The 26,154-nt window shown below is 46.8% G+C and overlaps 2 protein-coding genes across 2 annotated transcripts in view; both read right to left on the reverse strand.

Moving 5' to 3' along the window:
- The window catches only part of LOC147097966 (uncharacterized), a 44,975-nt gene extending 38,702 nt beyond the window's left edge, over positions 1-6,273 (reverse strand). Inside the window, exons 1-3 of the mRNA XM_085970795.1 lie at positions 6,268-6,273; positions 6,067-6,142; positions 2,752-2,795 (exon numbers count right to left, since the gene is read on the reverse strand). Of these exons, the coding sequence (XP_085826921.1) occupies positions 2,752-2,795; positions 6,067-6,142; positions 6,268-6,273 (126 nt within the window). The remainder of the gene's footprint in view (positions 1-2,751; positions 2,796-6,066; positions 6,143-6,267) is intronic.
- Positions 6,274-15,026: 8,753 nt separating this feature from the next.
- gnsb (glucosamine (N-acetyl)-6-sulfatase (Sanfilippo disease IIID), b) overlaps positions 15,027-26,154 on the reverse strand; it is a 35,679-nt gene continuing 24,551 nt past the window's right edge. The window contains exons 7-14 of the mRNA XM_085971073.1: positions 25,680-25,762; positions 22,414-22,532; positions 21,490-21,593; positions 20,914-21,012; positions 20,222-20,332; positions 19,338-19,445; positions 18,870-19,030; positions 15,027-17,426 (exon numbers count right to left, since the gene is read on the reverse strand). Coding sequence (XP_085827199.1) covers positions 17,414-17,426; positions 18,870-19,030; positions 19,338-19,445; positions 20,222-20,332; positions 20,914-21,012; positions 21,490-21,593; positions 22,414-22,532; positions 25,680-25,762 — 798 coding nt within the window. The 3' untranslated portion in view covers positions 15,027-17,413. The remainder of the gene's footprint in view (positions 17,427-18,869; positions 19,031-19,337; positions 19,446-20,221; positions 20,333-20,913; positions 21,013-21,489; positions 21,594-22,413; positions 22,533-25,679; positions 25,763-26,154) is intronic.

Here is a 26,154-nt window from a genome sequence, read left to right on the forward strand (position 1 = left end):
AGCAATTTTGGCATATTGAACTGAATGATCTGATGAAGCTGGGCTCCTTAATACAAGTTAATGTGTCAATTCATGCTAAAAATTAACTCCTCTAAGTCAGGGGAGCTGGATGAATATTTGTGCAGACTCAAGCTTGAAGGTTAATATGGGTAAGTATGGAATAGATAATCAAATAGCCAAGGTTTCTGTGCTTTTGGGTTCTGGGATTGTTAACTGCATAATGTACATGGCCAGAAGTGAACAGTCGAATTATAAGTTTACATAATATTCCTGAGTTTTTCTCAATTGCTTTTAGAAGATGTTCAGGGAGAAATACTGCAGAGCTTTCTGTCAGGAGATTAAATAAGCAGAATGCAAAGAAATAACTTTTATATAGCACATCCCAAAGCACTTCACAGCCAATGAACTACTTCTGAAGTATAGTCACTCTTGTAATGTAAGAAATGTGGCAGCCAATTTGTGCACAGCAAGATCCCACAAACAGCAATGAAATAAATGACCAGATCATCGGTTTTAGGTGTTGGTTAAGCGACAACTGTTGGTCAGGACACCAGGAGAACTCCCCTGCACTTCTTCAAATCGTGCCCTGGGATCCTTTACATCTACCCGAGAGGTTTAACATCTCATCCGAATAACAGCACCTCCAGCACTGCAGCACTCCCTCAGTACTATACTAGATTGTCAACCTAGATTATGTGTACAAGTCTCTGGAGTGGGGCTTCAACCCACAACCTTCTGACTCAGAGACGAGAGTGCTACCAACTGAGCCAAGGTTGACTCTTGGGAGCTCCCATGTCCTACCTTTATCTCTGCTTTACCGTGTCTCTGCCCCCATGTTTCTCTCCCTTGTGTGTGGATTCTACATGGGTGGTGGAAGGAACGGGTTGAACATCCATTTTTGGTTCCATGCTTTCTTATATTCGTAGCTACTTTTCAGCCTTGGCTCAGGGGTCGCACTCTCACCTCTGAGTTAGACAGGTGTGGGTTCAACCCAACTCCAGAGACTTGAGCATATAATCCAGTTGACATTTAAGTACAGTACTGAGGGAGTGTTGTGTTAAACCCAGGCTCCATCTGCCCTCTCAGGTGGATGTAAACGATCCTATGGCACTATTCAAAGAAGAGCTGGGGAGATTTTCCAGTGTCCTGGGCCAACATTTATCCCTCAACCAACATCACTAAAACAGATTACCTGGTCACTTATCACATTGCTGTTTGTGGGAGCTTGCTGTGCGCAATTTGGCCACCGTGTTTCCTACATTACAACAGTGACTACGCGTCAAAAATACTTCATTGGCTTTGAAACGCTTTGGGATGTCCTGAGGTTGTGAAAGGCGCTATATAAATACTAATTCTTTCATTTTTTTTTTCTCTTACTGAAATGAATCAGAGTTCCAGAGCAATGTTCCCTTTAAGCTGCTTGGGCACTCCGTGCTCTGCAGCTCCCACCGGCTTTTAAATAGGAAAAACCGCGCATGTGCGGTATTTTGAATGGGCTGTGCAGCCCCTTAAAGGGGCCGCGCACCCAAAAATAAAATGAAAGGGAGCATTGTTCCAGAGATGCATATAGCAAGAGACTGCGAGGGTTTGGGAAAGATACAAGGAGGGAAAGACACATGATGGGGTGGAATAAGTTTCACAGATTTATTCTGTTAAAACACTGTTTTATATTTTTCCAGGGCTGATAACCAGTAGAGGAGATTTAACTCTGAGTACTTACTAGCTTGTTCTCAGACCATGTTTTTGCATCTTGGGGATCTGTTGTCAAAATAAAATATGTTAGACATTAAAGAAGGAACTAAAAAGAGCTATGAAATAACAAACTCCCATCCAACAGCAGCCTTCACATCACTGAGAAACCTACTACAATCCACAGGGATTTCAATATAGATAAGATACCTTGAAGTGTATTGTACAGCAATAACACATAGGAGAACAGATGTTAAAGCCCAATGTTGCTCTTCGAAAGTAACTCTGTGTTTGTTACTCTTTACAATATGCACATAGCTGCCCATGTGCAGTGCCTAGCCATAAAGACCAGGAAGATCCCAGGTTTGATTCCAGTCTGCTAACTCACTTCTAACCAGTGTGATGCCAAGGGAGCTACAGTTGGCCTCAGTACCCCTAAGTCGGGGGGGGGGGGGGGGACATCAGCCAAGGTTTCCCACATCTAATCACTATCCAGTGACCCCTGCTCAAACATGGTATGGGGCTGAAACCCACGACCTTCTGATCCAGGGTCTGATTAATTCAGACTTACTGCAACTTCCTGGTTTGAGGAAGAATCCTGTCACTAAGGGTGTGGTCTGCACATTCACAGCAACGCAGTTATGTTTGGTGATTATTTATTTTAATGGTCATTAATCTTGTGTAACAACCCAGGCTGCTCCACTGTTGCTTGCCAATCATGCACATTTGGCAGGATCTGTGGAAGGAGCAGTTAGGCAAATAGCCTTTTCTCATTCCATGGTTTATAGTCTTATAACATGGAGCCTCAGATAGGCAATATCCAGGGTAGCAAATGAGGAGCAAGGACTCAACCACCCCAAATGAACTGCAGTGCCAGACCCCAGGAGAATGCAGACACTGGTCCATCGCTGTCACCGTGGCCATTGTTGTAGATGGGCTTGCTCTAAGTTTCCTCATTCATGCTGTCAGCAAGACCTGGACATCAAATTCCTGAGCACTTTTACTGTCTGCTTGTGATCATAAAAAGAAAAAAAGAGGAGATAAGGGCCTCTATTCACTTACTGGGTTTTTTGGGTCGGGCTGGTAGCGGAGGTGCAGGGACGGACCTGAAGGGAATAAGAGAATATTTATAGTCGAACCTGCTTGTCGAGATATAATGCCCTTCAAAAGAGTAACGAGTAAAAACTACTGAAGCAAGCAAGACATGCCTGCTCCTCTAAGATCAGCAAAATCTTTGGTCACCTATATGTCTTAACACACCTGTATATGGAAGAATATCATTCTGCTTAAGAATCACCAAACCATACTACTGTTTGCCTGATGCAGAATCCACATTCTCTCCCCATAGAGACACATCCCACTTAAGGTAGACAGAGAATTTATGTGCAAGTTGCCAAGAACCAAGCCTTGGGAAGCTCCAAGTGTGTACAGGGATGCTGCTGGAGTTTAACCAGCTAAAGGCGCACGACTGTGTTCACCAGCACAGCGCACTGGGGAGCTTCCCTTACCTGTGTGATTAGGACCACTCCACCCATCAGCACATTGGCTTACAGCTTCTCTGGATTTGAATAGGAAGAATCCCAGCCTGTGCGGACAGGTCTACCCATCCAGAACCCATTAATTAGCCAGGCTGGCCAGTTGATCATCAACAGCACCCTGGAGTACTGTGGACCTGCCTGGCGAGATTGCCACATCTGCCATAGAGGGTTGTCTTGGTTCTCAGTTTCCCATTGCCGACAATGTTACACTCAAAATGTGAATCTGTCTTTCTCCCTGATTGCCCTGCTGTGTATTTCCAGCATGTTCTGGTTTATTGCGCATTAAGACCAAGCTGTTTAACATTTGGGGGGGGGGGGGGGGGGGTAATTTTGACTTTGGGTGACAGTGTAAAATGGGTGATCTTGGATCAAATGGAAATGAAAATCGAGAGAGATGATAATGAGCGGCTGATCCGATATCACCCGTTTTCACTGTGGCCCAAAGTCAGAATTACCCCCTGGGTGTTTGATGGCACAGCCTCATTTCTGAGGTTGAGGTGACTCCCGTTTGTACATGTTCCTTGTTAAATTGCTGTATCTTTCAAATCACCAGTTATGTTACCAGTAACTTACTGATACAACAAAGCAAGGTTCCACAAATAATGTCCACTTTCATCCACATTCATTCGAAGCGGCCTCCTTCTGTTCAGTAATATAGAATCTTACAGCAGAGAAGGAGGCCGTTCGGCCCATCGTGCCTGTGCCATGAAACAGCTGTCCAATTGGCCCCATTCCCCTGCTCTTTCCCCATCGCCCTGAAATTTTCTCCCCTTCAAGTACATATCCAATACCCTTTTGAAAGTTACTATTGAATCTGCTTCCACCGCCCCTGTTATATAAACAAGTTCTGATGCAATGTCTCATTCATCTAGTGACATCTCCATAAAAGATGCTGTTTCAGGTATTCGCTAATGCCTCAGTTTCAAAGTCACTGCAGTCTGTTCATGGGGTACAATGGGGGTAATTTTCACCTTCACCCCTTGGATGGTAAACTGGCAAAGTGGATCACCCGCCTGTTATATAATGAAAAGGAAAATAGGGGTGGGGGGTGGTGGTTTCTATAACAGGCAGGTGCCAGTTTACTGCCTAAGTTGTGACAGTGAAAATTGTCACCAATCTGTAGGTGGACCACTAATAGGATACCAGGCTCCGACGATGCCACCTTCCACACCAGTACTTCCGACATGTCTTCCTTTTTCCGCAACCGAGGATTCCCCTCTACCATGGTTGACACGGCCCTCGACCGTGTCCGTTCTATCTCCCGCACTTCTGCCCTCACCCCTGCCCCTCCCTCCCGGAACCACGATAGGGTTCCCCTTGTCCTCACCTTTCACCCCACCAGCCTCCACATTCAACGGATCATCCTCCACCATTTCTGCTACCTCCAAAGTGATCCCACCACCAAACGCATCTTCCCCTCCCCTTTCAGCATTCCGTAGGGACCGCTCCCTCCGAGACACCCTAGTCCACTCCTCTACCACCCCCAGCACCCCTTCCCCTGGCACCTTCCCGTGCAAGCGCAGGAGATGTAACACCTGCCCCTATACCTCCCCCCTTCCCACTGTCCAGGGCCCCAAACACCCCTTCCAGGTGAAACAGCGATTTACTTGTACTTCTTGCAATCTAGTATACCGTATTCGCTGCTCACGATGTGGTCTCCTCTACATTGGGGAGACCAAATGCAGATTGGGTGACCGCTTTGCGGAACACCTCCGTTCAGTCCGTAAGGGTGACCCCGAGCTCCCGGTGGCCTGTCATTTTAATTCACCGCTCCATTCCCACTCGGACCTCACCATCCTTGGCCTCTTGCATTGTTCCACGGAAGCTCACCGTAAACTCGAGGAACAGCACCTCATCTTCCGATTAGGCACTTTGCAGCCTTCCGGACTCAATATCGAGTTCAACAATTTCAGATCATAACCTCGACCCCTATTACATTTTTACTTATATTTTTTTTCCACCCCTTTGTTTAGGGTTTTCCCTCCCCCCCCGCTTTCCTTTTTTTTCTCTCTCCCACATGGCAGCTGTCTCTCATCCTGCCAGTACACTTCACACCTAATCTGAGCCGTCTTTTGTCTCCACTGTCCTATTACCATCTCGTCTGGTTTTGAATACCTCTTTACTTCTTTTGCTCTATCGCAGCCCTGCCTTCGATCTATTTTATTTCCTTTCCAGTTTTGAAAAAGGGTTAGACCTGAAACATCAACTCTAATTTCTCTCCACGGATGTTGCCTGGCCTGCTGAGTTTTTCCAGCATTTTCTGTTGTTACCAGGAATATGAGATGCATTATTTCTCTCTCGGTCTTTGCGTGTCGTTACTATATTAGCAAATGGGAAATTCCTGTACCAGCTCTGTATGTCAAAATTAGACGATGAAATACCAGGTGACATTATATCAATCAGAATTTACATTACAACAGTGATTACACCTCAAAAGTACTTAATTGGCTGTAAAGCGCTTTGGGATGTCCAGTGGTCGTGAAAGGCGCTATATAAAAGCAAGTCTTTCTTTCTTCAAGCAGCAAAATTTGGTTATGGAAACAAGGTAGGAGCAGCCAGGACTTATACTCTGATACCATCTTTTGTGAGTATTCTATAAAACAGCTCATGCTGAGTTAGCTGATCTCAGCCAGGCAGCAGTTAGGCAGATATTCTTGCCCTTAGCATCCTTTGGTTAGGAATGGGAAAAAAATATAGCCATGATTCCCACTCTTGATCACTATCCCATGACCCCTGCTGGAAAATACATGTCCATGGATGTTGGGTGAGGTCAGGATCTGGTATAGCTTTGATATTGTCCACAGCTGCATAGCTTATCAACCCACACTGTCAAACTCACACACGAGGAATGGCCACTGGGGTGAGGCACCAGAGGGAGCTGGCAACTGAAACAGCTCCCCAACAAGAGCCAGTGTCTTCAGGAGACGAAAGGTGACAAAGAAAAAACGGCAACTGCGTGGGAGTGTGCTGCAGGGCCCGAGAACATCAAACGCTCAAGTTCACTCCCGTACAATCCTTCTGCTCCTCTATCCGCAGTTACCTGCATGTTGGTATCCACACTTTTACCAGCTCATTGATTCTAAAGCTATGATTTCACTTTCATACAAACGCTCTCGAACACCCAAACACTCCCACATACACTCACTCAAACACACTCTCAAGCATGTGTGTACACACGCAGACACACACACACAATCTCACATTCTCTCACAGACACACACACCCACTCACAATCTCTCTTTCTCACTCACACACATATACAATCTTTCACACACACAATTTCTCTCTTTCACACACACTCTCACACTGACACGCATAATCGCTCTTACACAATCTCTCTCACTCACAGAAAATCGCTCTCTCACATACACACACATTGTATGCATGCACATTGAGGGTAATATTATACTCACGTATTTTTCAAATTCCAAGGTTTGGGGAGATTCTGAAAAGAGGACAGAAATAATTATTATACATTTTATTAAATCATTAAATTATGATCATTATGACTGGCAGATGGGAAGAGCGTTTTAATCTCAGGCCTGAACCACAATTTTCCCAACTCAGTTTGGTCTTGTATTGAAGCAGCTTTCTATTATAAAAATAAACTTGAAGAAAATTCCTTCAGAGCAAATGAAAACCATTGTGATAAATAATCATGAAAGGGACAAGAGTGAGACTGTGAGGCAATGCAAACTGTGAAGGGCACAGAAACCCTTATTATTCAATATGTAATTCATGGCTGTGACAATCAGTGAGTGGGTTAACAGTGTTGGACATGGAATGTTTTCTGGGTTTCATGTTAAATGGAGGATTCATGCACCTAGATAAGAATGCCATAGTTCAGCAACAGAACGATTCTGAGCACTGGAACAATTACTTTGATTCAGAATTCCCATCCCTTTTCAAAAATTTCATGGGATTTGGCCACCACTGGCAACGCCATATTTATTGCCCATCCCCAGTCGCCCTGAGAAAGTGGTGCCTTCTTGAATTGCTGAAGACCTTGTGGTGATGGTGCTCCCCCATTGTCGTTAGGTAGGGAATTCCAGGATATTGACCCAGCGACAGTAAACAAAGTGACAAATGTCTTCGTTAGGATGGTGTGTGACTTGGAGGTGATGGTGTTCCTGTGAATTCGCTGCTTGTCCTTTTCAATGGTGGAGGTCACGGGGCTGGGTGGTGCTATTAAAGTAACCTTGGTAAAATTCTTACCTGTTAGTTAGGATGGTTTGGATCCAGATTTTCATCTTTGGATTTACATGTTTTGGTATGTGACTATTTCCCCAGTGATGATACTAATTTTGCTTTGCTAGCTTAAGTGGTAGATGTTGATTTGGCCTTTCACAGAATAAGCTGAGATGGCAGCTAAGACCCAATTTCATCTGAATTTAGTGGATTAGAGGAATTAGTCAAGTTTTGATCAACAATGGAACAGGAGTCGGCCATTTCGCCCCTCAAGTCTGTTCTGCCATTCAATGAGATCATGGCTGATCTGTGACCTAACTCCATAACAACAACTTGCATTTATATAGTGCCTCGAACATAATAAAACATCACAAGGCGCGTCACAGGAGCACTGTCAGACAAAATTTGACACCAAGCCATGTAAGAAGATATTAGGACAGGTGACCAAAAGCTTGGTCAAAGAGGTAGGTTTTAAGGAGCTTGTCAAAGGAGGAGAGGTGGAGAGGTTTAGGGAGGGAATTTCAGAGCCTTTGGGCCTTGGCAGCTGAAGGCATGGCTGTCAATGGTGAGGTGATGTAAATCAAGGATGCACAAGAGGTTAGAATTGGAGGAATACAGAGATTTTGGAGGGCTGTAGGAGGTTACAGTGAACAATTCAAAATTTGGAAACAACTGTACAGCTCATTCACAGTAAATCGAGATGCATCAACTCACTATATTATAATCAGCTAGATACAGATAATATCTTAGACACTGGCCTGTCAGCTAATCCCAAGATATATTATTGACAATAATAAACAGCAGAGTCTTGTCAATGAGTGAGTCCAGAAAATAATCCCCAAAAACCTCACGGGAACAAACATTGCTAAACAGCAAATCTTTGCCAAAATTTTCAGTATTTTCTGTCAATGAACCTTCACAGCTAACTATGAGGTAAAACTGTGTGCTGAAGACAGTACAACTGGTATCTCTTCATCGCTCTTATCACTTCTTACTTACTGTTAAATTTGTTATCTGTGATTAGAAACGACTGTGGCTGTATCACAACATACAGTGTCACAGAATTCTCCCAGTGCGGACTCTGGGTCCAAATTATGCTGAAGCACCGAGCACATTCCAGGAGATACGGGAGGAATGGGTTTAGGCAGAGTTATCCGGAGTTGGGATTTTGTCAACGGCAGCTTTCAATGGAGGCTTCAGAACAGGTCACAGCCTCTGAATTGGACATCTGGCACAGTGCAATGAGGGCGAAAAGGAGAAAATACCTCAAAGAACAAATGTTACCATCAACATGAACATAGCACGCTGTACCAGAAAAATGAAAAACTCCTACTTTACCAATGATGCCCTGCTACTAAATTGTCCCATGAAATTTAAGGTACTGTTGGAGTTGCTAGAAATCAACAGGCTCTGAGACTTTTGTTGCAGCAAAGGCAAAACGCGTGTTACCTTATTCACTCTCCATGAGGACTGAGGGTCTCAGCCTCGTTGCGGGGCTATGATGTCATCACGCTACCGACGCTCTTAAAGGGACCCTGCCCCGATAACCCAACCAAGTACGTACATATAACCACATTGGCTATACATAGTGAATTGTGTTATTGTCCCTATGTGGTCTCCGCCACATACGTCCCCCTAGAATTCACTAGCACTGGCAATGTCAGTCGTTGGGGGGGCCGGATCACACGGTCGGAACGGCTCCTCAGTTCCGGGGCGGGGACCGGGGGGGGGGGGGGGGGGTTCGTCGGAGGGACCTCGGGCGCTCGGTGGTGGACTGAGGGTGCAGAAACCGGAGGTCGGCCCCGCCTCAGGGGCTGTGCCAACTCAACGGGTCGGTCCAGATCCAGGTGGGCCGGCTTAAGACGGTCCACGGAAATGCAGTCCGGCTTACCGCCGACATCCACTACGAAGGTCTTGTCCCCGGTTTCCAGGACGCGGAATGGTCTATCGTAGGGTGGCTGAAGAGGTCCCCGGTGGGCATCGTGACGGACGAAAACGTACTCTGCCGCACGAAGGTCGAGTGGAACGTGGGACTGCGGGAGGCCGTGCTGCAACGTGGGCACCGGCGCGAAAACCTTGGCGTTGTCCAGAAGGTCGGACCGCTGATGGGCTGCGGACCAAGGTTCCGTTGCGTTGGGGACGAAATCCCCGGGAACCCGCAGCGGCTGTCCGTAGACGAACTCGGCGGACGAGGACTGGCAGTCCTCCTTGGGGGCGGTCCCGAGTCCCAGCATGATCCACAGGAGTCTGTCGATCCAACTGTCGTCCCGGAGGCTGGCCCGGAGCGTGGCCTTCATGGAGCGATGAAATCATTCGCACAGTCCGTTAGCCTGAGGGTGGTATGCTCTGGTGCGGTGGAGTCTCAACCTGAGGCCTCGGGCGACAGCGTTCCAGAGCTCCGACGTGAACTGGGGCCCTGGTCAGAGGAAATGTCAGATGGGGCGCCGAACCAGGCGACCCAAGTGCTGATGAACGCCCGAGCCACATCGGCGGACATCGTTGAAGACAGCGGGATGGCTTCCGGCCATCGGGTGGTTCTGTCGACCATTGTGAGGAGGTGGGTGAACCCACGGGAGGGTGGCAGGGGCCCCACCAGGTCTACGTTAACATGGTCGAACTGCCTCTCAGGCACCGCGAAAGGCGCCAACGGGGCTTTAGTATGGCGATGCACTTTCGAGCGTTGGCATACCACGCAGGTGCTGGTTCAGTCGCGAACGTCTTTCCTGAGCCCGTGCCAGACGAACTTAGCCGCCACCAGCTTCTGTGACGGCTTCCTGCCCGGGTGGGAGATTATGGACGGCGTCGAAAACTTGCTGTCTCCACCCGTCGGGCACGACGGGACGTGACTACCCAACGGAGACGTCGCACAGGAGTGTGGTCCCGGCATCGTCGAACGCGACATCCGCTAGTTGAAGGCCCATGACCGCCGTCCTGTAGGCCTGGACGTCCGGGACGGAGGCCTGGTCGGCCGCCATGCGGGTGTAGTCGATGCCGAGGTGTACGGCGCTGGCTCGGGAGAGACAGTCGGCGACGGGGTTGTCTTTCCTAGTCACATGCTGGATGTCCGTTGTAAACTCTGAGATGAAGGCCAGCTGGCGCTGCTGACGGGCCGACCACGGCTCGGAAGCTTTGGCCATGGCGAAGGTCAACGGTTTGTGGTCCACGAACGCTGTGAACGGGCGAGCCGCCAGTAGGAAACGGAAGTGGCGGACGGCGAGGTAGAGGCCGAGAAGCTCGCGATCGAAGGTGCTGTACTTCCGCTCGTTGAGGCGGAGCTGCCGGCTGAAGGCAAGCGGCTGCCAGGTGCCGTTAACCCACTGTTCGTGGACGGCGCCGACTGCATAGCCCGAGGCGTCAGTGGTGAGAGCGATCGGCGCATCAGGTAACGGATGCGCCAGCATGGTCGCGTTAGCCAGGGCCCTTTTCGTGTCCGTGAAAGAATTGGCCATCTCCTCGGACCAGTCGACGGCGAGCTTGTCGGGCTTGCCTTTGAGGGCCTCGTAAAGGGGCCGCATAAGTTGGGCTGCTCTGGGGACGAAGCGATGGTAAAGGTTCACCATGCCCAAAAACTCCTGCAGGGCCTTCACGGTGAGGGGTCGCGGAAAATCCATCACGGCCTCCACTTTCGATGGCAGTGGCACCGCCCCGTCCTTCATGATGCGGTGCCTGAGAAAGTCGATCGAGGACAGCCCGAACTGGCACTTGGCCGGGTTGACGATTAGGCCGTGCTGGCTGAGGCGTTGGAAGAGAGTCCGAAGGTGCGACACATGCTCCGTCCTGGAGGCGCTGGCGATGAGGATGTCATCCAGGTATACGAACCGGAATGTCAGGTCCCGTAACACGGTGTCCATTAGGCATTGAAAAGCCTAGGCGGCGTTTTTGAGTCCGACTGGCATGCGGAGAATTCGAACAGCCCGAACGGGGTGATCACCGCGGTTTTCGGGACGTCCTGCGGCCGGACAGGGACCTGCTGGTAACCCCAGACGAGGTCCACTTTCGAGAATACCACTTTCCCGGCCAGGCGGGCGGAAAAGTCCTGGCTGTGTGGAATCGGGTAGCGGTCGGGGGTCTTAGCGTCGTTGAGGCGCCGGTAATCACCGCACGGGCGCTACCTGCCGCCTGGTTTCAGAGCGATGTGGAGGGGCGAGGCCCACGGACTGTTCGACCAGCGGATGATGCAGAGGCGCTCCATGGGGTCGAACTCGGCTTTAGCGATGGCGAGTTTCCCCGGGTCGAGGCGCCGAGTGCGGGCATAGACGGGCGGACCGGTGGTCGAGATGTGGTGTTCTACCCCGTGTTTGGTGGCGGCGGACGAGAACGTGGGCTTCGTGAGGTCCGGGAACTCGGCGAGGAGGCGGGAAAACTCGTCGGAGGCAGAGTGTGTGCTGGACAACGACGTTATGCTGGACCCGCTGAGGAAACACGGGAGCGAGCTGAAAGTCTCAGCGTTGATGAGACGTCGGTTCTTGACGTCCACCAAAAGGCCATTGGCATAAAGGAAGTCAGCGCCGAGAAGGGGGGGTGGACACTTTTGCCGTGACAGTCCCAGGTGAATCGCTGCCCGCCAAAACAAAGTGCTACGCTCCGTTTCCCGAAGGTGCGGATGGAACTGCCGTTGGCGGCGTCGCGGACGGGGCCGTGGTTCCCCCCTTGGATGTCTATGGTTGACGCGGGCAGGACGCTCACCTGGGCACCCGTGTCGCAAAGAAAACGACGTCCGGAGTCGGTGTCCGTAATAAATAACAAACTGCCTGAATGGCCGACAGCCATAGCAGCTGACGAGTGGTCTTTTGTTTGTTTCGACGCGGGAAAACTGCACGGGAGCTGGCACTTCCTGGCTTTGGGGCTGAACTGCACGTGGTAGAAGCAGAGCCTTAGGGGCTGCCGCCGTTGGGCTGTATCGGTGGGGGCAGGGCTCCGCCTGGCCGTGCAGTACTGTTGCCCGGCGGAGAAAAAATTGTCGGCCTCCTTGGCCAGGCTGCGGAAATCGGTAATGGAAGAGTTGGCTAAAGCCGACCGTACCTGACCTGGCAGTTGATGGAGGAACAGTTCTTTGAAGAGGAAGCAGAGCCTGTGTGTGCCCAGGAGGGCCAGTATGTGGTCCATCAGCTCCGAGGGCTTGGAGTCACCAAGCCCGGGTAGAGAGAAGCTGGCGTGTGCGCTTGGCTTCGGTGAATCCAAAAGTTTCTAAGAGGTGCGTTTTCAGCGTTTAGAATTTGTTGAGCTCCGGAGGGTTCTCGAGCAGGCTCACGACTCTCGCCCCGGTGGAGCTGCCGAGAGCAGAGACGACGTAGTAGTACCTCGTGTCATCCGCGGTGATGTCCCGGAGTGCAAATTGAGCCTCGGCCTGGTGTTCCTAAAACTCGGGTAATTTGATGGAAACGGCGTTTGTCGCCATTTCGGATGAGGTCTTTGGAATCGTCCAAAAGAGCAGTGGGGTCACCAATGTTGGAGTCGCTAGAAATCAACAGGCTGAGACTTTTGTTGCAGTAAAGGCAAAACGCGTGTTACCTTATTCACTCTCCATGAGGACTGAGGGTCTCAGCCTCATTGCGGGGCTATGACGTCATCACGCTACCGACACTCTTGAGGGACCCTGCCCCGATAACCCAACCAAGTACGTTCATATAACATTGGCTATACATAGTGAATTGTGTTATTATCCCTTGGTCTCCGCCACAGTACTTTATACTACATCCGAAGATAGCTGAAATATTTTTTTTTTTATAAAACTACTTCGGAGACCTCACTCGTTATTTTGTAGTTTGGAACACTTTACAGGTACCAAGTTTGAGCCGAGTTTCACTGCACGAATATTTTCAAATGTCTCTGATCCAACTGTGCTCAGTCTTGTGTAAAGGTCAGTCAGTCAGTCAGTCCCCGAGTCACTTTCTAAGCCAACTCTATTTGCGACGCCGCAGAACACCGGAGCCCGAGAGTGTTAATAGATCTTTCACAGCTCAATCTCCCCTAACCGGAGGTGGTCACCATTTTACCATAGTAAAAAGTCAAATAGGAATGTAAAATATTACCATTCTTTAGAATGAAACATCCAACAGGTCTTTCTACAATTCCTCTGACTGCAAAGCTTCCTGTGCCAGTTCCACAAGGACACGGTGTTACTAGCTTCTCACCTCAGGTCCTAGTTGGGTGTTTGCGATTCGGAATGCAAAACTTTGTGGAAATGAGCTATTGTTCTGACCTCAGCTCTCCACTTTGCATAGGTTCAGTTCAACAAACCAGCACCAGGGAAGTAGCTCAGACCCTAATCGCAACCAGAGTATCGAGAGCTGTTTGAAGCAGATCAATTAGATTGTCAACAAAAAAAAAACTACAGTTGCTGGAAATATGAAACGAAAAGCTGGAAATACTCAGCATCTGTGGAGAAATAGAATTCAATGCTTCGGGTCTGAGACCTTGGCTCAGAACATTACAAATGAACAGAATTTAAAAAGGAACACAACAACTTGCATTTATATAGCACCTTTTAGGAAAACTTCCCAAAATGTTTCACAGACGGGTAAGTAGACAAAAATTAACACTGAGCCAAAGGGAGATATGAGGAACTGGAAGGGTGACTTGGCCAAAGAGGTAGGGAGGCAGAAGCGGTTTCAAGGAGGGGATTCTAGAGCTTAGGGCCGAGATGGTTGAAAGCAGCCTACCCGTAGTGTTGTGATTTTTCTTTTTTGGGGGGGCGGGCGGGCGGAGAAAAGAGGTGGATCGCTTTCTCTCCCACCACACATCTCACTTTGCCAGCACGAACATGGGAGCTATGGTTGTCTGAAGTCAATGTTAAAGCCAGAGAGCTGAATAGCAAGATGAGCTGCTGTTCCTCAAGCTTCTGGCGAGTTTTATTGGAACAGTGTAGAAGCCCAAAGTCAGAGAGAGGTCAGAGTGGGAGTGGGACAATTAAAATAACAAGCCACGGAGGTTTTGGGGGGGGGGGGGGGGCAGGCTTGCAAATAGAACGGTGGTTTTCAGCAAATTGATCATCTAACCTATTGTAATCTAAGCCCATAATAGGTATGTACTGCAACATTTTTGTAGGGTAGAAGCATGTAATGATGGGGGTGGAAAAGAGATGAGTTTTTATTTTGCACAGCAAGTTATGATGATCTGGAATACACTACCTGAAAGAGTGGTGGAAGTAGATTCAATAGTAACTTTCAAAAGTGAATTGGACCTGTAACTGAAAATAGAATTGCAGAGCTATTGGGGAAAAAGCAGACACATGTATTGAACCTGGTTCCCTTATTTTACTTCATTATGGTATATGCAAGTCCATAATTGAAAATGGGTACAGGTACTATCTTTTCTTGGCAACCCTTTACCTTTATTTATTTTTAAAACAAGCAAAATAGTAAATAAAGTGCAAGGCTGATTTCTTTATTGGTGGTGTTCAATTGGAACCTCAGCTATCCCTTATATCCAGATTAGTAACAGGTCGAGTGAGGGCTACAAATGGCACCTGGCCAGAAGTCTAATTTAACATCACAATGCAGAAACTATTCCATATGCTGGTGTTTAGTTATTAAAAGGCAAGGGCAGTTGACTAAAATAGGACAGCCTGCTGCCCTTACAGAAATCTTAAATAAATTTTAAAAACACCAACAACATCCAATATCATTTTATTGTTCAATTAAAAAAAATTCATTCAATCTGCAAGGCAGTTGGTGAGTGAAGAGCACACAAAGCAGGTACAGTCCAACAGAAAGTAAGAGAAGCAAGCAAGTTACACAGAAAACTTGCCCCACAGCCACTGGCAGTGACCCAGTTTCCCATGCTTTTGACATTCCACCTCACACAGGGGAGCTTGTTGGCACATCAGATTTACAGGACTGTAAATCACAAAGCTCGACCCATGTGTACCAACAGCACAAAAGGCAGCTAATGGAACAGTACTACTCCGTCCCAACAGCTCACCTCTACTCCTTTATCTGCTGTTAGACCAAGGTACTGTTTCCTGGTCATCTTCATTGGCCAGCATTACAGCTCTAGTCAGTAACAGCATCACACAACAATCACCCTTCCCTTTGTCGGAGAGGATCTTCAATCTGGCACATTTAGCAAAGCAGGAGCATTTTAAATCAGGTGTCTACTGAATGACAGAATTGTCCCACCTAGTTTCAAAAAAATGTGTATAAAATTGGTCAGTTCCTGAAGTGTAGAACCTTTTGTTACTTGACATAGGTTTTAGGTTACCAGCACGAGCAGTGACATCATTCAAAAGACCCTTGAGAAACAGAAGGCAACTGCTTTGAACAGCAGCAACCCTCTCCACTAAGGTTTAGGTGAGTGGCTACACAGCCAGGAGGAAAGTTTAAAAAAAAAAGTAAATATTTACTGTTTGTCCTTTTCTCCCAGAGTGTTCAGCTTTTTCTACAAGACTCCTTTCCACTTCTGATAAATGTACAAATAGTTTTCACAAAATGGAATTAAAACCAGATTTGTTTTGAAAGATTTTTACTGAACTCATTAAAATTAAATACTGCCACTGATTAACATCACTGATTTTACACAACATTGAAGGAAGGCGTGGGACACAAAATATTCATTTGCTTGGATTTACAGTTCATCGAGCCCAAAAAGTGAACACTCTGGAAGGTCATTCAGCCATTGCACTGCAGGTCCAGGTTTCATCAGCTTTGCATTTCTCTGGAAACGGCTGCAGTGCTTTTTTTTAAAAAAAAACTCTACAGGAAAATACAGACCAATCAGCCTCTTCAACAACAAGCAAAGTCTGAACAACCATTCATCTCAATCATTTTTAATTCAGAATTCACTTGTGCATTTTAATTTCTCAGTCACCTTCTCATACATTTAGAGAAAGGGCTTATTAATATCAAAAGGACACTATTAGCACAGAAATCCAACAAGCTTCTGAATTCAGGCTACAAACCCATTCCCGAAGAGATAATTGTGCAACACATTCCCTTTCAAGGATTTAGCTTAGTAAATCTGGCAAAAGGAGGTTTATTTTTCAGACAATTACTCCAGAGAAGTTTCCTCTTACTAGGTTTTATACTTGGTCATCAAATCAATGCAGGAATTCTCCAATGTTTCCAACATACAGAAAAGTTGAGAGTAGGCACTGAATGATCAAGATGCTTTATGAAGTGGCTCAACATGGTGAAGCCAAGCACCAAAGCAGAGTTTGGCATGCTAATATCCATACTAAATGCCCGTTCTCATCTACTGCCAACACTTCTTTATGGAAAGCAAACAGAAAACATGGAGATGGCTCAGTGACTTGCAATTTCACAGGAGTGCAGGTGTATCCCTTTCAGCAATTCGGTCAACCACAACCCTTAAATCCAATAGTCATTGCAGCATTTGAGAGAGAGTGAAGTCACCCCACACCAATCAATCTCTTGTTTGGTTGATTTAATACAGTGGAGCTCCCTAGGATTGATTTGGTGGAAGACAAGCTCAGCCACTTGCTTGGAAATTACTGTAAAAATCAGGAGGGGGGAGAAACCCACCATACTCAGTAAAACAGGAACACAACTAGGCAGCGGTTTTGGGGGGGGGGGGGGGGGGGGTTGAGGGGAAATCTGATCATCCTAATAACCAATCAAAATATTCTAAAAGCTAAGCGATTCAGTTGCCAGGTGAAGCTGGTTGCTTGGTATATGCGGTAGAGAATTTTCAAACATGTACCAACTATGAAAAAGTGTGGGAAACCATATTAAAAGTAATCGCCCAAAAAAAGCTGCTGGGTTTTCCCTAAAAGGCACCTGGACAGTCTCAAATTAGGATAGAAGAGAGAGTTTCTTGCATGGAATGTTCAATAGTGATACTGTTGGTATTCAGGTTCTTCCCGATTTGAGTTATTGCACACTCTGCTCAATTGATAATCTCTTGGCTTGCTTGTGGCCCTGCATATTCACAGTAAGTGTTTCCTTTGTGGATGGAGGCTGGTACATTTTGTCCGTTCAAATGAAATCTTCCAGAGATCATCCACAAAAGGGAGGAACTCTTCATATACAGCCCTTCAGCTAGGAACCAAATCTGTAATTTAAAAAAGCATAATCACAGTTAAGAGGGAGATTTAATGAAACCCCCCCCCCCCCTCCAAAAAGACTGCTTTACAGACCCATAATCCAACATAGATTAAATGAGTAGCGCAATAGCAAAATACTGCAGATGCTAGAAATCTGAAATAACAGAAAAATGCTGGAAACACCCAGCAGGCCAGGCAGCATCCGTGGAGGAGAAACAGAGTTAACGTTTAATGAGTTACTTAATTGCAGAGGCTGATATTTGGCAATTGCTAAAGACAAGCCACTTAAAGTGGTTTATATACATTCACTGGCCAAGTGCGAGAAACTGAAAGTTCAGGACAGATTTTTTAGTTGAATGGTCTTCTTAATTCCTCAGTGTGGTACTGGTTATACAGTCCGGCTTCCATTCCTGGTCTGTATGAACTTACTGTCTCCGCCCCCGACTCAGCTCATCCATTGCTGAAACCCTCACCCACCCAAGCCTCGGTTACCTCTAGACTTCACTATTCCAACGCACTCCTGGCGGATCTCCTACGTTCTATGCTGCGTAAACTTGAGCTCATCCAAGTCAGCTGCCGGAGTCCTAGCCCGCACCAAGTCCCGTTCACCCCCGTGCTCACTGACCTACATTGGTTCCTGGTTAAACACCTCAACTTCAAAATTCCAGCCCTGGTTTTCAAGTGTCTCCATTGCCTCGCCCCACCCTAGCTCTAATCTCCTCCAGCCCCACAACCCCGTCCAGAGATCTTTGCACTCCTAATTCTGGCCTCTTTAAAATCCAGATTTTAAATTGCTCAACAACTGGCAGCTATGCTTTCAGCTGCCTAGGCCCAAAGCTCTGAAATTCCCTCCTAAACCTCTCCTCTTTCCTTCAAGATGCTCCTTAAAACCTACCTCTTTGACCCAGCTTTTGGTCACTTGTCCCAATTTCCCCTTATGAGGCACGGTGTCAAATTTTGTTATGACACTCCTATGAAGCACCTTGGGAGGTTTTACTATGTTAAAGGAGCTATATAAATACGAGTTGTTGATCCCAGTGAGAGCAGTCGCAGAGACATTAGAATTCACCAACGTGCCCCCCAAGTTTGGGGGCGGGGAGAAGAGAATCAATTCCTGCCCCCAATCACAGTCCAGCTTATGTGTGGGTACACTGGACAGGATTAGTCTCCGCTGTGATGCTTCATACACTCAAATATGCAGGTAAGGGACTAGAGGGTGACTGCTGCCTTTGGTACCACAGCCCAGCAAGCAGTCAGTGCCTTTGTAGGAGGGAATACAACTGGGGGTGGGGGCAGCAGGAGAAACTCCTTAATTTTCCAGAAAATTATAAAATAGAACGGGGGGGGGGGGGGGGGGGGGGGGGGGAAGAAAAAAAAAGGGCAATTCCTCAAAAGAGAGCAAAATTCAGACTGCAGGAATATACCTTCATGATCTGTGTGCGCACACTTACCCATCATCTTCTCGCTTGATCGTACGGCAGTCATTGCCTGAACAAGACTCCAGCTTGATCAGCCGCTGGTTCATCTTCACAAGTAGCGAGGGGTCCACGGTTTTGGCAATATTGGTCAGTTGGTGCGGGTCAGAGGTCAAGTTATAGACTTCCACAAAGAACTGAAACCAGGAGGAGCACAGGATTAAATAACAAAAGATTCAGAGCGAGTTGATGCTGTGAAGTTGGAATCTACAGGAAGTGGCAAGTACAGCAGCCAGATGGCTAAACAGCTAGACTGGGTGTTTGGAGAAGGGGGCAATGATTGTTAAATTTAATTTAACAGTGGGAAAGAATTTAATTTTTTTTTTTTTTTTTTTAAATAAACTTTTCATATGGGGTCCCATTACTTGTAGAAAGCACATGTATTTAGTTTGGAGGTAAATTTTCTCTTTTTTTTTACACAAACAAGCATGAGACCACACCTACCTCACTGTCTGCAAATTCACAGTATTGCAGATTGCTTTTAGATAATGTCCGCACACAGGCATAGGTGTTGTTAAAAGCATCCTCACACACGCAGTCAGGAAAACATTCCTAAGGAATGGAGAAAACATTAAGAAAATTAAAACATGTTGCATTCGGAAGACTTTTCAAACAGGCTGCACCTGTGAAGAAGAATTAATGGACATGCGCTCTCCATTAACTTTGATTATATAAACTTTCAAAACAAATTTCTAACCACAAGTAAAACTAGAACTGTTGACATCACCCGTTCCCTCCTTCCCCAAACGCGGACTCTTGCTGGGATACAGTTTGAGGCGCCCCAATTATCTTCCAGCACTTCATACAAGAGACCCTTCATGCGAGTTCAGGGGAGCGCTGGGTAACTAGATGAACAGGTGGGGCATCAGTCAAGTCTGCTTCTGCCCTCGCCCGATATCCTCAGACACCCTTTGCAGCAGCTTAGTGATGAGAAGCAGGAAGTCTGCCCAATTTCCTCCACCCTCCCTGTAACATTTATTACCTCAAAACAAACAAGGATGGAACCTGGGATCTTTTACCCTGCGATGGCTTGGTCCATGCAGTACTTTATCCACTGTACCATCAAGAGAGCCAATGCTAATGCTTTAGTCAATGTTAGTTCATCTGCATAAATCCTGTCTGCTAACAGTGAATAAAGTTTCACAATGCGGAGTCGATCGATGAGCCGCTTGAAAGCAAAACTGTCACTAGTGAGAATCTTTCTGGCACAATAGCAACACCGAGGCTCTCCAAATGAGAAATCCCATGTGTGTATTTATTGGATTCTACCTCTGCTGTTGATGTTGAAGATGCTATGTAAATGCAAGTTGTTGTTGCAGAATACTTACAGCCTCACCAGGTCCTACATTGGGGCACAGAGGGTCTGCCTTGTCGTTGCCTTCTCCAGTATACTCTACCAGGAAATCAGTACGCCAGCTGGTTTTATTCTGTGAAGAATCCTAGGAGTAAATGGAAGGGACCGTGTTACAACAGAAAGGGCTCAAACAACTGTCCTTTCTCCAAAAGATAATGTGATTTTGAAGAGTACGGTGCAGAAAGCAGTTCACAGACAATTCTGGGGTTATTCTGGATGTCCTTCATTAACAACAGGTTCTAGTCAGTCACACCCCTAGCCAAGCAACCAGGGAGGAATCAGTGATTGAAGTTTGAATCCTGAAGTGATGGCTCATGAAAATGTGGAATCAAGAGTTATAATTGCTGCTCAAAGTAGTACAGGGACCACTTGCCATCTTGGTTCTGTGTAAATTCTTTACACAGCAAACTTCATCTGGCAGAACAGCAACGCCATACATTGAAAAGGAGCGAGCCTGTGTCTTAGTGGCAGCATTCCAACCCGTGTGCGTCAGAAGGTGCAGGGCTCGAACCCTACTCGATCTATTAATATCCCTTTGTAATTTTATGCTGCCATCTACACTGTTATTTTCTGCACACAAGTGGGACAAGGAGAGTTTTGCCATATCATGTCAAGAGAGAGAGAGAATGCAAGAAAGAGTTTCTTGCAACTGCACATTGCACTCACCATGAGGGGAAGGAAAGAGCTGCCATCCATACTTTCCAATACATCAAATCCAGCGATATTCAAGAAGGTGGGGGCCAGGTCTATATTCAGTATAGGTTCCTATAGAAATCAGATAAAAGGATGGAATTCAGCTGCATGGCTAACTTCTTCCCAATTACAGTACAAAGCAACACAACCTAGAACAACTGTGCCATGGTATGTACGATCTTGTTTCTGGGGGTTATTGATCCCTCCCCAATCCTAGTCAGCCAACACCACAGCAAACACCTTATCTGGTCACTTATCACATTGCTGTTTGCGAGATCTTGCTGTGCACAAACTCTCTGCTGCATTTCCCTAGTGACTGCACTTCAACAGTGCTTCCCTGCCTGTGGAGTGCATTGGGATAGCCCGAGGCCATGAAAGGTGTTATGTAAATGCAAGCTCTTTTTATTCAAATGAATGAATGTTTCCTTTTAGGTATCCAGGTTCAATGATTGTTATAGCCCATTAAGCTGGGTTTGTAGATGGGTCATGCACCCGGACTCAATTGTGTCGACAGAGGTTTTAAGTGCCTCGCTAGGAGTGAACACGTACCTTCACGGTCTGTTTGGGTTTGATGCCCGGTCCACGGACCAGCAACGGCACCCGAATATCGAACTCGTAAAGCTGCCGCTTGTCAATGGGGAGAGAGAACTGCCCTGTAAACAGAAGCCGCAAGTGTCAATAGCAGCCGTTGAATGCTCCCTCCCCCAAACACCATTCCTTCTAGAGAAACTTGCCAGGTATTCCTTGAAAAAAATGCAGTGAAACTGCAGCAAGTGTCAATCTGTGGGGCCCACAGAGGGTACAATCTTATTTCACAGCATGAATCACGAGTGACAGGACGATGATTCTGCCCACATTAGTCCCACCATGGCAATTCCCAATCTTACCTGCAGTCAGCTCGACATCTGCCTCAGATGGAAAGGGAAAAATATGTGGGGGGGGGGGGGGGGGGGGGTTGGGGAACTCACTGAACTCCTGCTGCACTCAAACCAGCTGTTAAAAGGCCAAAGAGACTACCTGTCCACACCAATGGTGAAGAATAATTCCTCTCAGCTCAGGTTTGAAACTCTCTATAGCACTTTGTTCACAACAGAAGGAAACTCTCTTATTTAAAACATTCTCCATTAGCTGCGTTCACATTTAGGGAGCCAAATCCTCATTCAGGAGGTGCGGACTGAGTAAACGAGGCAAGTCCGAGCAGAAGACAACTTCAGTAACATTCACACAGCACAGATCTGCTCCAATATAATGCCACGTGAATGGTCTGACGTCACATTCACCACCAAAGAGGTGGTCTTCACACTCGTTGCAAGACCATCGGGAACGATGGATAAGACAAGAAATGATAAAAGTCCAAGCATTTAACATAAAACACTTCAGTGCAGAGTTAAGAGTCATACTACAGCTTTATATTAATGGAAAAATAAACAGAACGGATAAGCAATGTTGCAAAAGCTTTACTCCCAGATGCACCTGTGTGATAGCCGTTGTCAGATGTATAGAAGATGTACGTGTTGTTCAGTTCTTTCACTTCCCCCAGTTTATTGATCACCTTCTCCACCAGATCATCCACAGAGAGCAGAGTCTGCCACCTGCAGGGAACAGGAGGAAATGCAGAAGTTTCCATGAAACAAGAGCAGTTTGCAGCACAGATGGAGGTCATTCATAGAATCATACAGCACAGGAGGACCAGGACCTCAAACCCTGCACTAAGCTCAGGGTCTACAGAGCAGCAGTGATACCCACCCTGCTGTATGCCTCAGAGACATGGACCATGTACAGCAGGCACCTCAAGGCACTTGAGGTACCACCAACGCTGCCTCCGCAAGATCCTGCAAATCCATTGGCAGGATAGGCGCACCAACGTCAGTGTTGTTGCTCAGGCCAACATCCAAGTTTTAACCACGCTCGATCAACTCCGATACAGGTCACATTGTCCGCATGCCAGATACGAGACTCCCAAAACAAGCGCTCTACTCGGAGCTCCGACGCGGCAAGAGCCCCAGGTGGGCAGAGGAAATGCTTCAAGGACACCCTCAAAGCCTCCTTGGAAAGTGCAACATCCCCACCGACACTTGGGAATCCCTGGCCCAAGACCGCAAAGTGGAGGAGGCGCATCCGGGAAGGCGCCGAACACCTAGAGTCTCTTCGCCAGGAGCAAGCAGAAGCCAAGCACAAGTCAACCCAAGCACCCCACCCACCCGTTTAACCACCGTCTGCCCCACCTGTGACAGAGACTGTAGATCCTGCATTGGACTCAGTCACCCGAGAACCATTTTTAATGTGGAAGCAAGTCATCCTCGGTTCCGAGGGACTGCCTAAGAGAAGACAGAAGGAGGCTAGTCAGCCCATCGAGTCTGCCAGCTCTTTCGAAGAGCAAGCCAGTTGGTCCCACTCCCCTGCCCTTTCTCCATATCCCTGCAATTTCCACCCCTTCAAGTATTTATCCAATTCCCTTTTGAAAGCTACTATTGAATCAGTTTCCCCCACCCTATCAGGCAGCGCATTCCAAATCCTAACCACTCATTCGACCCATTGGCCCTGGTATTTTCTCAGGTCGAGAAGATTTCCAGACAAGAAAACTGGAAGCAAGGGTTTGCCGGACATCCTGCAGAAATTAATCGCAGGAAGTCTTTTAAATTCTTGATCGACAGGCTGGCTCTCGGTTGGGCAGCAGATGTCAGTTAAGTCGGGGTGGGGGGGGCGGGTGGCTGATCGCAGGGCGTGTAAAGAGGTAAGCTTGTTGGGTCTGGAAGAAACACTCCTGCTCCTCCTGGCCCACAAGAGTGCTGTAAATGCACTTAACTCATGGACCGTCTTTTTACTTGCAAGGATTCCCAAGCCCTGGGAAACATGGTCTCCATGGGTTAAAAATTAAAATACTGTTAAATGGAGGCACACAGTCCCTGCCCCCCCTCCACAGTGGGCTTGAGATTTTTAACCCATCCTGGGGGTTAAAAGTCCCCTCAGTGACTGTCCCAACTCTTGTGCTAGAACAACTCAAAACTAATCTCACTCCATTATTTCCCCATAGCCCTAGATCTTCTTCTGCTTTTAATACTTAATCACTTTTCTCTAAAAAAGGTAATGGTCCCCATGGCAAGGCATTCCATACTCCAACAATCCCATACAAGAGGTTCCACCGTGACTCGGAGTTCAGCTTGCAACAGTGAGTGACTGCATTAGTTTGTATGGATGGGTGGGTGAAACACACCGTTTACTGAACTAGCCCAATATAAATTCAAGTGTGAGGCCCTGACAAAACACATCAGAATACATTAGCACAGCTGTGCTTTGCAGCATCCTATTTAAAAAAGGGATCCTCCTTACGAGTGAGGTTTGTAAAAGGCAGTCTCACTCCATAAATGTGTTACATCACAAGTAGAATATCTAAACCGCTTTACAACAGCGACACGACTTGTACGTGCTCTCTCCCATTGTGCGCATGTACAGCAAGCTGTGACAGAGCAACAGAACCCAATTAAAAACAATCTTTGCTGGTTGGCAAGTTCAATGGACACACAAGGTGGGTTTGCTTTCTGCTTGAAGTACACTTAATGAAAACACATGTGCACACCCCATCCATAACACACAGCTTTACTACACTATGAAAATCACACTTTTCATCTAAGACAACTAGAGTACCACAGCACTGCAACAATGTCACAGAATGAGGCCATTCGGTCCATCGTGCCCATGGGCTATTCAATTAGTCCCACTCCATTGTGTCACTAATTTTTATTTTTATTTAAATAGATTTGAACTCTGCTACAAAACAACAAATTCTACACAGTTGTCAACATTACAACCTACTCTCCTCAAGCCATTGAGGTCGCAGGTTAAACCGCCCATTATCTGTAACTCTCAGCATCACAAAACCAGCAGCTCAATAACTGCATCAGTACAGATGCTCTGCACCACCCTGGTCAGTTATATAAGCAAGCTGCTGATGTAATGTCCCATTCTTATATAGGAGTCACAGTCATTACTGCTGCAATAACTAAACACAGGACCTACTTCCAATTTCATTTGGAGTTTAGACCTTACGGTTCTGCACTGCTCACCCCTTTGCCAGGGAACTGAACACCAAATTCTTTGGGACAAAAATACTAAAAGCCACACTTTGATAAACTATTGTCAAACTCACTGTAGATTGCAAATACAAACATACCCTTAATAGCTTTTGTTTCACAAAACTGTTGTGTTTAGCCAGGAAAGTGTTCAAAATGGAGTTTAAAATATAAATTTAATCAGCAACCAGGTTGTTGCAGCTTTAGTTAGGAGTCACGATTTAAAAATGAAGTGAAGTTAATGACTCAACAGAAAATACTGCTGATCCACATTTTTCGATTTCAATACAGACCATCTGACACTTCCAGAATCCATAGTTCTATATTTAACTGTTGCAAAGATCAGTTGTAGCACAGTTAGACGCAGAGATAATTTCCCTCTATTCTGCCTCAATCAGAAAAACACTGCATTAGTGAGAAATAGAAATGCCACACCAGCCTCGGAGTGAATGAGCTAATTTAGCGATAGTTGTTCTTGCTATGGGCCCCTGAGCAAGGCTGAAACTCCAGCAGATGTCCCCTCCATCTAACAGCTAGAAATGATTTGCATCCCATCTGGCCAGACTGGATTTAAACCCCAATCCTGGCGGGGAAAAGCCAGTGTCTAATCCGCTGTACCAGCCAGCCTACGACAGATTCAGATTTTGAAACAAGAGTGCATCCTAGTACCTTCTTCTGAAAGCATTGTCCAGGAATGCAATGGAAGTGTTCTTCATGGGGGTTTTAGCTTGTCGGAGCAGCCAGTGTTTGTCCTGTGGGAAGAGAACGAACAGCATTGTAAGTGCAGATGAGACTCAGCTGCAGTCATAGTTTGCCCAGGATATTACTTTGAGCTCCCAGCCCATCAATGTGAACACTAATCACAAGTCCCAGGACTACCCATCAAGCCAGTTTGTAAAACTAACACAAGAGGCCATTTATTTTAAAAGTTGATAGTCTCCTCTGCAAAGAATCAGCTATACTTCTAGCACATGCAGAAGTTTTAGAAAGTTAAAGTTGGATGTCAGTTCTGAAATGACGAGTTGGTGTTAAAGCCAGCTCACTGACTCAAAGTCTGTTGGCTACTGGCATCACCTAGTGGCATTTACTGATTCTCAGTTTAAAAGCAACTGTATTGTGCCAGCTGCTTTCACAAGCAAAAAGG

Source organism: Somniosus microcephalus, chromosome 30 (genome assembly GCF_052327205.1).
Source record: "Somniosus microcephalus isolate GS21.2 chromosome 30, FLI_Smic_1.0, whole genome shotgun sequence".
NCBI lineage: Eukaryota > Metazoa > Chordata > Chondrichthyes > Squaliformes > Somniosidae > Somniosus > Somniosus microcephalus.